At 43.2% G+C, this 13,365-nt stretch overlaps 2 protein-coding genes across 2 annotated transcripts in view; both read right to left on the bottom strand.

Moving 5' to 3' along the window:
- LOC139909315 (gamma-interferon-inducible lysosomal thiol reductase) overlaps positions 1–13,365 on the bottom strand; it is a 108,860-nt gene that overhangs the window by 23,650 nt on the left and 71,845 nt on the right. The gene's annotated exons all lie outside the window — the stretch shown is intronic.
- Positions 1–13,365, bottom strand: part of pik3r2 (phosphoinositide-3-kinase, regulatory subunit 2 (beta)) — a 29,623-nt gene that overhangs the window by 9,509 nt on the left and 6,749 nt on the right. The window contains exons 2-3 of the mRNA XM_071896346.2: positions 11,921–12,810; positions 1,642–1,734 (exon numbers count right to left, since the gene is read on the bottom strand). Coding sequence (XP_071752447.1) covers positions 1,642–1,734; positions 11,921–12,239 — 412 coding nt within the window. The 5' untranslated portion in view covers positions 12,240–12,810. The remainder of the gene's footprint in view (positions 1–1,641; positions 1,735–11,920; positions 12,811–13,365) is intronic.

Here is a 13,365-nt window from a genome sequence, read left to right as displayed (position 1 = left end):
CAGAAGTCTTGCTTTTATTACTGGTTGGAGAAGATGGAGCTAAGGAAGACTCCTTTAGCCTAAATGCTGGATTCTGTAAATGGGCAGCAGGGTGGCCTAGTGGTTAGAAATAGGATGTAACTTATAACTGTGACTGCTTTTGAAGTACCAATATTTTGGTACTGAAGGTGCAGATAGCTGATATCTTTTGTGCCGATATTCAACATCTTTAAGGATTTTGTGTTTCTCCTGAGTATTTCATTCTTGTCAGGGTGGAAAAGCCTCTGAAACAGCATTTAGATCATCATCAAGACTGTTCTATAATCAGGTTTGATCCCCACAACTGTCATACATCCTGTCAAAATGTCCCTGAACAAAACATTTTTACTCTGGATTACTCTACATTTCTCCTTTGGCTGAAAAAGACGTGTATGAACACTGGGTCTAGACAGCTTGCAATTCAGCTTGAGACAAGCCAGTCTCTCAGGTAGTTGTGAAAACCACACCACGCAGTCAGAGTGTGTGTAATGTATAATAGACATGTAAAGTAGTCGAGTATCCAACGCCGTGAGTAATTCAATATTATTGTTTGTGTTTCAATAGAAAGATATTGTGAAGAAATAATAATATCGTGATGAGCAATTCTGTCCTCTGAATTAATGATCAAATGCAAAGATAATTAAAATCTCACAAATTTGGATCTGAAACAAATTAGGGAATATAATTTGAAAATTTGAGTCTTATATTACCATGGAGTTCAGTGCCATGAACATCAATTTGATTATTTAACATGTGATTTTACATGTTAGCAGATATTGTCAACATTAATTTTGTCCATATTGCCCAGTCCTACCGGGAAGACGGATCTATCTCAGAGGAAAATCCAGTAGGTTGTGTGTGAGTGTGTGTGAGTGTGCATGTATCTCAGTGTGCATGTATATGAACAGCGCATGTATGAGCATATACACTGAATGCACGAAATATTAGGAACATCTTCCTAATAGTGAGTTGCAGCCCCTTTTGCATAATCCACATCTCAGTTGTCTCAAAGCTTAAAAATCCTTCTCTAACTCGTCTGCTTCTCTTTATCTACATCTCCTCCTTTGTGATTGGTATAGTTTATGTAATAAGGGGAATGAATAAGGGATAATGGCTTTTACCTGGATTCACCTCATCAGTGTACTTCATGAGTGCTAGAGAGTCTGTAATATTTTGCATATTGGGTGTAGTTGTCTGTGCAAAATCTGTGTGTGTGTGTGAGAGAGAGAGACAGACAGAGAGATAGAGAGAGAGAGAGAGAAGTTAAAGAGAGAAAAAAGTAGGCGTAACTGTGAATAGAGTCCTGTGAAGAGTCGTGAGCATTTGTTAACATCATTCTGACCTACAGAAAATCTATATCCAAGAAAACCTAGTGAGGAAGTGCTGCGAATGTGCATGAGCTTGTGTCTGTACCTGTCTGTCTGACTGCCTGACCAGCCTGATCCAGTATATTTGCCTGTATATGTTCCTATGCTCGTGCAAATGCTGGCGAGTGCAAGGAAGCAAGCGGCAGACAGCAGGAGAGAGACAGTCACACATAGACGGAAAGTCAGGGAGGCGGACGGATAGGCTGAAAGACAAGAGGACAGAGACGAGAAAGTTGGCCAGTTGACAGGGTTTTACCTCTCTTCTCTATGGCCTGGATCAGGCTGACGAGGGCTGGGGGAGCAGTCTCTGGCGGTGTGAACTGCTCGCTCAGGTCCGGCACAGAAACAGCTGAAACAACAACACAAATCACCGTTACACTTCTGGCGCACAGCCTCCAAAAGGCCACAGGGGTGCTGCAGCACTGACAAGGGCACAGTTAACTAGGAGCAGTTGCAGATGTATAGCGTGCATAATGTTGTTAATATCTATAAAATCTATGAAGAACACAATAAAATATGATAAGGCGGAGGTCAGTATCCGTTTTGCAAGAAGCACACCTGTTTTGCAAAAAGCACTAAGCAAGAGTATGCATTAAGTTATTGTGTTATCTTTGCATTTGTTATTGTAATGGACCACTTTTGCAAAGTAGGAGCACAGTATTACAAAAAAAAAAAAAAAAAAAAAGACAAAACTCCAACAAACCCTGTACGTTGTATCCATCCCTACATTAACCAGACCACAGAGAAAACTTAGCTACTGATGCATTTTCCAGTGGTAATCTGCACCAATGTAGTCTAGTTGATGAGATATATGATAATAAGAAAGGAAAAACAAAGTAAATGTACAAAAGAAAAGAAAAGGGGCTTCAGTCAGAAGAGTGAAAATGCAAAAAAAAAAAAAAAACGACTGCTGATGGCGAGCAAAAACTTTATCTACTTTACAACTCCCTATAGACTAAATCAAACATCTTTTCAGTCAGAGAGAAAGAGAAAAGGAGAAAGCAAGAGGGAAAAAAAGAGAGATCCCATTTCCCTCACTCCCTCCCCTCCTTCTCTTTTTTTTCTCCTTTTCTTTTCTCCCCTCTCTCTTTCTCTCCTCCCCTCCGGTCCGTCCTGCTCGGCGTTTCGCCTTGGCTCTTTGCGTGAGTGGAGCACAATAAAGGATTTAATCAAAACTCCTGAACAAGCAAAAGCCCCGTGGCAGTATGCCAGGCCGGGCCAGGCAGGCAGGCAGGCAGCGCCTCCTATTCGGCCCCAGAGCGGGGCTGTGTGCTGGGGGGGCCAGGGCAGGGAGGGCCTGGCCTGGCCGGGGCTTGGCAGTAGGCTCCTGCTCCTGGCACGGCTCGGCTAAACCGCTGCTGATTATTAATTTGGGGAGTTCAGACAAGAAACGCCGCGTCAGCACATTCCGTTCCCCCCTCTCTCTCGCTCTCTCTCTCTCTCTCTCTCTCTCTGGTTCTTGCTCTCTTTTTCTCTGGATCTCTCCCTCTCTCGCTCGCTCGCTCCCTCTCGTTCTGCCTTCCTCTCTCTCTTTCTGTGTCCTTTGCTCCCTTGCATTCTTTCTCTTGCTTCTCTCTGCCTGCCTTTCTCTCTCTCTCTCTTGCTCCCTCGCTGTCTGTTTCTCTGTGTCCTTTGCTCTCTTGCTTTCTTATTCTCGCTTTTCTTACTCTCTCTCTCTCCCTCTCCCTCCTTCTCCCTCTCTCTCTCTCTCCCTCTTCTCTCTCTCTCTGTCTGTCTCCATGCCTGCCGGTTAAACATGGAAACTTTGCTTGGCAGTGTCTCCAGCTCTCGAGCCTCGCTCGCACACAGACAGGCCTCTGCTTTTCCTTTATCCCTCTTGGCCATTTTGGTTGACTGGCCCCTCCCCCTCTTCTCCCATCACAGTGTCTCCTTTGGGTGTGCAGTACAGTTTTCACATACACACACATGGATGCACACAATCCCAATCTAAAACATGGAATTGTTTGGATTTTCATGTATCATGAGATGCCTTGAAATAAAACTGCAAGAAATGACAGATGCATTGGTCCAACTTAATCTTCCTTCTATGTTATGCTTAATTCCATGCTCTCATTTTGTTAATGAAATCATTGTGAATATGAATAAAGATTGTCCAAGTAAGGCTGGATTGTCATAAATACTGAAAAGATGCCATAGGCAGGCATGCAAAATGCAAAAGTTATTGCTTTAGAGAGCAGAAAATAGTGATTTTTCAATACAACGGAGCAAAAGACAATCCTCACGGAACTCATATACAGTTGGGGCTGGGCGGGCCTCAGGCAATAAAACAGGGAAATCAAATGAAACAGGGAAATAAGCACAAATATAGGCTACAAAACCACCAAACAAATGTATTCCAATAGTTTGGGAGGTGGGTGGGAAGAAAAAATATTCTCCTCAAGAGCAAGGAACTTTCTCTCTCACACATACGCACACACAAACACACACACAAACACACACACTCCTTTTTTTCTCTCTCTCTTCTCTCTCTCTTCACTCAAAAAAGAAAAAAACTTTGAATTTCGTGCAAAGGAAGAGTTCATTTTTTCTTTCTTTCTTTTTTTTTCCTTAGAAAGCAGCTGTGGCCCTGGAGTCTTCTCAGGGTTTTGGAAAGGGACAGAGAGAGAGAGAGAGAGAGAGAGAGAGAGAGAGAGAGAGAGAGAGAGAGAGAGAGAGAGAGAGAGAGAGAGAGAGAGAGAGATAAAGGGAGGCAGCAGCTCATCATTAGTCAATTAGAACCACCTTTTTGGCAGTTTGCATGCTGGGAGACGGGCCTATGACTTGACATGCCCTGGGACTCAACCACTGAGAGAGAGAGAGAGAGAGAGAGAGAGAGAGAGAGAGGAAGAGAGAGAGAAAGAGAGAGAGAGAGAGAAAGAGAAAGAGGGTGAGAGAGAGGGAGAGAAAGAGAAAGAGAAAAACGAATGGCAGTAGTAATGGAGTAGTAGAGGTAGTTTTGCACTTTTGCACTTTAAAACGTGAGTCCTGGTGCACTTGAGGCATTATAAGTACGCAGCCTTTATGCATGCAGTGCAAGAGATTTACACAGAAAAGATCTTATGATTGGGTTTTCAGTTTCTTCTGAGAAAAGTTTTGATAAAGTCACAATAGCAAATAACTCATGGACTCATTTGATGCTGAGCCATGTCGGTAAAAAGCCTGCAAATGGATGTGTGTTTCTACTTATGAAGCTGAACCCTTGAAGGTCAGATGAATGTTGCACATCCAGTCTTTGTGGGTTTGCATTGACTAGCTTGATCGGTTCAATGCACATTGCGGCCTAGCAAAAGAAGATTGTACGAAGCAAAGCTATGTGAAGCAAAATATTTGCTCTGTATCTTCTCCATCAGTATGCTTATGTAAGACCTAGCTGGCTCTCCTGCATTCTCGCTCTCAGAGTTCTGCACTGGTCCAAAGTGAAGTTACTCCAACCGTGGAAATGTGAATTCATTCATAAGATTGCACTGGTTGAGCCTCTGAAATGTCCTCAATTCAACTCCAGTGCTCCAACACTTAGTATTTGTGTTCATTTTACGTGAATGTCACATAGAGCAGTACTGAAATTCGTGTATGCCATTCAACTAAAACTTCCACCAGTTATTATGACAAAATGTGGTAAAAACCTTGGCTTTCACTCTTTTGTCTGACACAATACTGTGACTTTTCATTCACATATTAAGCTATTAATGACAAAAAATTAAGTGAGAAGTCACAATCGGCAGGAAATTCAAATAACTCTCCACACTTGAGCTGTATAAATGGTGATCTTGGGTATTTTGAAGAATAGACTGAGCAGAGTTTTCACACCATCTCTCAGAGCCTAATTCAGTGGCATTGAGATTGGCAGTGAAATGGCCGAGATATACAAAAAACAGCAGAATCTTTGACATTACAAAACCAGTGAAACACTAATAAAATACTGAGTGTTGACTGCACATTTTCCTAAAACACTTCTCTATAAATCATCTGAATACCATTTCTTTTTCCTACCTCCAGTGTAACTGATTAGCCATATTACATAATGGGTCGTAATGCTCGGTTTTTATATTCTTACAAAGCCATATTCAATCCCCTTTGTGTATAAAGTCCTAACTTGAAAACTTCAAGTCTGCATTATTTCTTCAGGCTGTAATTGACTTCCCAAATGCATCTATTTGAGCACAAATAAAAAGGTCAAGTGACTCTAAAACCAAATGAAAAACAATATACCAAAGCATTTTTGAACCATGCATGTGCTCCTAATGCACAGCGGTGACAAGGGCAGTCGGTGTGTGGCTCCCGAATGGTGTGCGGCAACGTCTACACTGCTGGTCAAGTTTCACCGCTACATGTCTTCACTGCATCCCAACTATGTAGATAGGCAATGCATCATGAGCGGGCACACTGTCCGCTCCTGTGTCACAACATACTTCAAAGCCACACGTGTTCGGATGAGCCATTGACGTCCCGTCAAACACAAGGGATCTTTTCAGTCCTCCACATCTTGTTTTACAGGCCTGAGGGCACCATTCAAGAGGAATTGCTTATTAGCGCAATGATGTGAAATAAATCTTGTAATAGCGGGCCGATTGAGACGTGTTTAATTCAATCTGATTCTCCATTTTAAAAAGAAGTCTGCATTGAAATGGAGCACATAAAATATCATGTGATACTGTAGATTTGTCGAGGAGAGGTATATCAGCCAGTTATATAATGATAAACTTTCTTTTTTCCTTTTTATGAAGCAGTAAACATGAGGTCATTCAGATGCAAGTAATGTGTAAAGGTTCGCATTCAAATTAAAGACGTTTCATGCTCATATAAACCAACAATTTAGGATGAGTTGTCAATCTTTCTGTAGTCTTACACTGAAGGTCATACTTTTCATACAGTATATACTGTTCACTTGTCTGTTCATTGATTCAAGATAGGAGGTCCTTTTACAAACCAGCATCTTGTAATTGCCTTCTTACTTGCCGATATAAGAAGTTTTTATAAATGTCTACCATTCTTATCCATTTCTATGCTTATATTACCTTAGTAGAAAGAGACAAGTGAATTCAATTTTGAAACCTAATATTGTAGTGATGACATAACGAACATCAGACCAAAAGGTCTTTGTAATGGGACAAGTCTAGAAAATGTGGGTGTGATCTGCCATACAATGTCCACACTGTATCCAGCATGGATATTGGCTCCCAGTCTGTTTTGATTTTTGTTTTTGAGTTGTGAAGAATCTCACACAGTTTTTCCAAGAAAAGTCTCTCTGCGAGGCTGTAGTGCTCATCTGAATGTGGATGGCCTCAGTCCATTCTTTTTGAGAGATTTCAATATCCAACTCTTTCTCCCATTTTCGTTTTATATAATCAGTAGAATAATGTCCTTCTAGTTGGTTCAATAACAAATTACAGCATGTGCATACTGTATAAAACCTGAGGCAAGATGGTCTGAGGATGACTAAACTTGCAAGTTGAGCTGAGTTATCCTCACACGATTTCACTGCTATCAAAATTCAAAAGCTCTTGCACCCACTCATTGGCCTGAATCTCCATAGTCAACTGTGAATGCTTTGAGAGAAAGAGACGCTGTGAAGAAACAAACAGGACTTCTGATAGCATTCCCTTGTTGTCAACAGTATATCAACTGTGCATAACTTAACTTTATTCTGTTTCTGGCTTTCTTGATCAGCTAATCTTGTAGTAAGAAAACTTCACGCCTAAATGATTTTTCATTTACTGCTCTGGCACAAAAAAATGTTAGAATGTCTATAGCCCAGTGAACTGTAACATGCTAAATTTACTGAACTCGAAGAGAATAATGCAACAGTTAGAATAGAAACCAAATACAGCTGGTTCCTATATTTGCAGTTGGCTAGGGTGGCCTAGGCTTACAGTGCAGCCCCCCCTCCTCTCCCTCCCTTTTCACCCTCTCCATATCTTTCCCATTCTCTCTCTCTCACTCTCTCTCTCTCTCACCCCCTCTCCCACCCCCTCCATGGGTTCTTTGAAAGTGTTTTCCTGGTAAGGCGCAGGGAGTGGAGTGGAGAGAGTGAGAGGAGGCCTCTCCTTTCTGAGAACTGGCCCTGCTACATGGTTTATAGCTGCCCTGAGACAGTATCAGACGTGTATGTGAATCAGGGAGAGAAGCAGAGGGAGGGAGAGAGAGAGGGAGAGAGAGAGAGAGAGAGAGAGAGAGAGAGAAGGGGGAGAGAGAGAGAAGGGAGAGAGGGGGGGGATGGAGACTGAGAGAGAGGGAGAGAGCAAATGAGGGAGGGAGGGAGAGAGGGAGCGAGGGAGAAGGGAGGAGTTTGCAAAAATGCCAAGCCATGGTTCACTTCAGCAGGCAGTAAAAGTGAGGCCAGGGAGAGGAAAGGGAGAAAGGAGGGAGGGAGAAAAAAAAAACTCTCCCTGGGTTTGTAGAATTATTTCTGCTGCGCCACAAGTTGAGAAACGTTTCGCCTCTCTGTCAGGGGAATGGAACTGATTTTTATTCACAATCTGCCTGGCTTGATTGTCAAAAGTGTATTTACAGCTATCAATCCAAGTCATAACAGAGCCAAATGCATCACACAGCTTGAGAACTATTACCCTAGTTCAGCAGAAAATCCGTTCCATAAAACTGTTTTTCAGTGTGGAACCAACGTTGTTGTATTGCATGCAGGGCTTCCTTCACGGGAGAAACAAACTTAGAAAATCTAAACTAGAAAACAGCTGACCGTGTAAACTTTGATACAGAAACAAGTGACGCAGTATTCACGGTTGGAAATCAAAGCACTTCATCGCCATATTACACAGAGTAATAAGGAATTTATTTCTCTGCACATACCACTGAGACGCATATGTGGTCTACACATAACATTCACGTGTGACATGCTGCATATCGGTAGAACAGGGGCAGCTGCAGTGCAGTCTTGCACTGGCGGGGGCTGAGCGGAGCGCTCTGATCAACCATCAATCTCCATTGGCGGATATTCACAATAAATACTGTATGAGGTTGGTGACCTCAACCTACCTGGAGTCCTCCTACTCCTATGCAATTTTATGAAGCAGAAAATATGAGCCATTCGCATCGACTAGCCACCAAGCAATCTGCTGGGTTGCATTTCATCTGCTACTGGTGAAAACCATCACATTAGCTACCTTCAAAGTGCAGGATTTGACTTGCCGGCACTTTGAACTTTTTTCTGAAAGTAAACAAACAGCTAAGAAAGTTGTGTGTTCTTAAACATACCGTAGGTTATATGAATGAATCCATACTGAATGCTATCAGCCAATTTTCTTTTTATAAGTTAAGCCACATGTTGAGGGACGGACGTTAAAGGACACTACCTGCAACCTTGGTCAACCTTCCTAACCACTAGGCCACGATGCTGCCCCTAGATGCCAAATGTTACAATCTCTGGGAATAGTAAATGGGCCACACTAACAATAGCTCTATTCACACAACGACCAGGGCCTCTATTCCTTCAGGGAAATGAAGATGATATTTGTAAAATCTGGGCCTACCCATTTCTAATCTACAATGCACTTTTGGTGGTAAGCCAAGCTCTCCTTCAGCCATTGCTCTGCCGTCTCTCCCTCTCTCTCTCTCTCTTGCTGTGCTTCACTTGGTTCTACTGCCCCCGTCTATCCAAATCATGGAGACAAACGCCTGCTGCCCAACTGGTTTGTCTCACTGTCTGTCAAACTCTGAGGATACTGTAGTCCCCCTCACCTGCCTCTGGTGGTGAGAAAGCGAGGCCTTGATACTGATGCCTGTGCTTGTTCACTAATACGTCCCCTTCATTCTTCCTTTTTTTTTTTCTTCAGCTTTCCTAATCAGGCACTGAGTAATCCCATTTGATAGTGCCACACAAAGCCATGGGTTCTGGGGAAATCTGTGCTATAGCTACTATATTTCCCGCATTTCAGGACTTCTCACGAAAAATAGTGAGAAGCGAATTCAAACGAATGAATTTGAATGAGGCCCAGTGTACTTTGTTGTACACGATGAATAGCCAATCGCCTCCACCAGAGGTAATTCAGAGTTCACAGCCTACGTGCTCAGAGTGGTACTTAGCCCATCTGTCATAAAATGCACTGGGGAATTATACAGAATATGGCTTTTGACAGGGGAGGAATGTATGGTTTCATCCCAGTACAAATCACATAAGCAGCATGATAGATCATTTTTTATTTATCTATTTTGGCCCAATGAACCTATTGCTCTGGCATCTATACAAGGAAGCAATAAATTAAACGGTTGACGCCGAAAGCAAGGGAGTGCAAATGAAGAGAAAATGAGAGAAATCTTGGGAGTGTAGAGGAACTTTGGTAACAAATCAAAGTTTTTACTTGAAGCTGAGCTTGCTTGGGTAGACCTACCCATGCCAAGTGTATGTTTGAGTTGGAAGTTACTGCTGTTGAAAGAAGGCTCTTACCATCATGAATTAATATCAATCGTGCCTGTGTTCCCCAAGTCACGGCAGTGCGGAGAGGTGAGAGGAGAGAACAGAGCACTTATCTCTCAGTAAAAAATGCGATATTGTACATCCTGAACATTTGATTAACCATCCACTTGAAAAAAAAGGAAGAAACAAGCCTAAACATCAGCCTTCGACAAAACCTCAATAAGCAAGAAGAAAAAACACTTCTATTTGGGAGTTTAACTTTTCAGTGTCAAAAATACTTGAGAAATTTTATGTAACTGTTACACTCCTAAATTCAGAAAATTTGGTCACAGCACACAGTAGCACTGTAGTTGTACCCCCCTGCCGTCCCCCAAGCTCTCCTTTTTCCCATCAAAATACAGTAGAGTTGAGTCAAGGGTCAAGAACAAACTATACTGCAGGAGAGGCGTGCATTTTTGTGCAGATAAACCCTCTCCAGATGCACTTTGGATGCCCGAGACACATGCTAATGTTAGCTGTAAAGGGGCCACACAGACAGACAGAATCAGAATCAGAGACCTGTACAGGAGAGTCCAGGCAGTAACTGGATTAGCCCTTTATTATTCAGCAGAGAGAATTTGGTTAGCTGCGTTTCCAAAGAGGTAAGGCTTATGACGTGTTTTAAGTATAGATTAAGGAGGTCAGTTTGCGGTCACTGCCAAACGTGAGAGCCCTATCAAAACTCCCAAGGTGGCTGACCAGGAGCATAGCTCAGCAACTACAGCAACTACCAACCAATAGCTGTTGGCCATATACACCGGCCACTTCATTAGGTACTAGGTGTACCTAATGAAGTGGCCGGTCTCTAGTACCGGCTGGTCATCTGTTGCTCTAGCCCATTTATCATCAGGGGACAATAACTTGTGTGTTGTGAGATGCCCTTCTGCACTTCACTGTTGTAAATAGCTGTTATTGGAGCATTTGTGGCCTTTCTATCAGCTTGAACCAGTCTGGCCATTCTCCTCTGACCTCTGCCATCAACAAGGCATTTTCGCCCAGAGAACTGCCGCTCACTGGATATTTTCTCTTTTTCGGACCATTCTCTGTAAACCCTAGAGATGGTTGTGCATGAAAATCCCAGTAGATCAGCAGTTTCTGAATTACTCAAACCAGCCCGTCTGGCACCAACAACCATGCCACGTTCATGTCACTTAAATCACCTTTCTTCCCCATTCTGATGCTTGGTTTGAACTTCAGCAGATCGTCTTGACCATGTCTACATGCCTAAATGCATTGAGTTGCTGCCTTGTGATTAGCTGATTAGATATTTGCGTTAACGAGCAGTTGAACAGGTGTACCTAATAAAGTGGTACATTTGTGTATATACATGGTCTGCTTCTGAACTACCTCGAAACTATGTCAACAAAAAGATATAACTGCAACAGCTCTGTTTGGGGGGGATCTAGAAATTTGTTATGCCAAAAGAAAAAAAAAGAAAAAACTCACAGATCCACACAAGACGAAAGTAATGATCCATATTCATACCAGCGAATAAGACGGCATCGATTACTATGAGTTAACGGTTTACTTACTGCTTACTAACGGCATACTTACTGCGTACTTAACACTTACTAACAAACACAAAATGAAAATATATGTTAGCGTATACTGTGATATTAATAATGTCCACGACCTTTCTGTTACAACAATGAAGAGAGCAGAATAAATATTCAAAAGAAGAACGACGCACACGTATAAAATACAAATATATAAAAAGATATTCTGAGGTGAGTTTCATTGAAAAAGTCACAATAATTACAGTAGTAGAGTTGGATAAATTATTGTGTCAGTTAAAGCAACAATTTGATAATGACATGGATAACAGAATTCACAGACATCACAAAGACGACATTTCTCTCTTGTTCATTTACTCCTCATATTGAGAGAGAAACAAGTACGCTAACCGCCGACTTGTTCTGTCAAAGGCAAATTTCACTCTAATTTTACACAACTTTATTTCTGACTTTGTGACAACATTATGTCGTAAGGCCAGCTTCAAATTTGGAATAGAATTGTGCGATGAGCATATCGTCTACGTTACATTACCAAAATGGCGGCCAAACCATGTCAAATACTACTGACACAAATGGCGTGACGCACTAGAGTGAATGTATTTCAGGTCCCTTACCTTGAGACGAATCTGGTCTGGGAGCGGCAGGGAGGGGTCGCTGGGACCTGGGTTGGCTGGATGGGAGCGCCATCTTAACGGGGCCGACGTACTCGACATATGTCCCCGGGAAGTCGCCTCTCTGCTTGGTGCGCTCGTTGTGGCCCAGGAGCCAGCCCAGGCGCTCCGGCTGCTCCACACACCCCTCCTGGTAGCTCTCCATGGACAGCAGAGAGGCCTTGCTGACCGTCAGCAGGTCTCCAGGCTGCAGATCCAAGTCCTCCTCCTGGTCCTTGGTGAATGTGTAGAGGGCACGGTACTGGAAACCCTCCGCCGCCATTTTGAAAGGCAAGCAAAAATCAAAATGGCCGCCGAAAAGAGGATTAGATGGTGGACCCTGAGTCCCAATGCAACAATAGGGTACGGCTATACAGAAATTCCCCTCAGAAACCAAAAAGAGTGTTGATCGATTTTAATCTGGGGGAGTGGTGGTGGAGGTACGGTGGCTTGGAGGGGCGGGGGGGGGGGGGAGTCACCCAAAGCTTAGAAGCATTTCCAAAATAAGATAAGGTGGCGTGCTGCTGCCGTCACGTCTGCTGCGGCAGCGGTTTCAGACCTGACCGGTGTTGGTGGACTGGAGCACTTTCCTCAGCTTGATACCCCGGTTGAGCCAAATGATGGAGCAGAGGGAGAGCGTTGGCAACATGCTCTTTCAAGCGGCAAAAACCTGCTGGCTGGGTGCTGTAGGAGCAGCCTTGTAGAAGACTAGCCAGCCGAGGGCCCTGCGTCGTTGGCTCTCCACGGTCAAACGAAGGGGTCTGATTGGAGGACGAGTGGCCGAGTGGGAAGGTCTTTAATCCTCTTCGGTTCTCTCAAGCTCCCACATGTTCTGGACAGGGATTATGACCAACCTGCACGACATAAAGCCAAAAAAATGAAAAAAAGAGAAAAAAGGAAAATTATTTCAAATAAGTCTGAAAGGTCACAATAATACGGACTAAAATTGTAAAAAAGAACAATTATTGTCATTAAAGACGTTTGCTATTCGATAAATAGACATATGTGAAGCGGCGCATATCTATGTGAACCGAAGCTTAAAGCGGAGCATGAAAATGGCGAACTGCGGCAGCTCCATGCATTTGTGCAGTCTTCGGTTGGGATAGAGGGATCGGATGATGCTGCTGCGTCATAACCAACAGCAGACTGGGTCCCTGGACAGGAGCCTCCATTCCCTCCACTCTACATTCACACACTCACAGCCTTAACTGACGCATCACTGTTTCCACAGGAACAGGAACTTTCACGGGGAAATAAATGTCCCTTCAAAAGCGGCGAAAAAACGTGTTCGCAGAATGAGCACGCAAAGAAAGCGAAGACCTGCAATACGGCTGTTGAGCAACCAGAATTTTGAAACATGCAGAACCCTTTGCAACAGTTCCTTCTCTGTAGGAAAGAAAAAAGGCTCT

Source organism: Centroberyx gerrardi, chromosome 13, assembly GCF_048128805.1.
Source record: "Centroberyx gerrardi isolate f3 chromosome 13, fCenGer3.hap1.cur.20231027, whole genome shotgun sequence".
NCBI classification, from domain to species: domain Eukaryota; kingdom Metazoa; phylum Chordata; class Actinopteri; order Beryciformes; family Berycidae; genus Centroberyx; species Centroberyx gerrardi.
The sequence above is the reverse complement of the archived record's forward strand: the minus strand, read 5'-3'. Positions and strand labels throughout refer to the sequence as shown.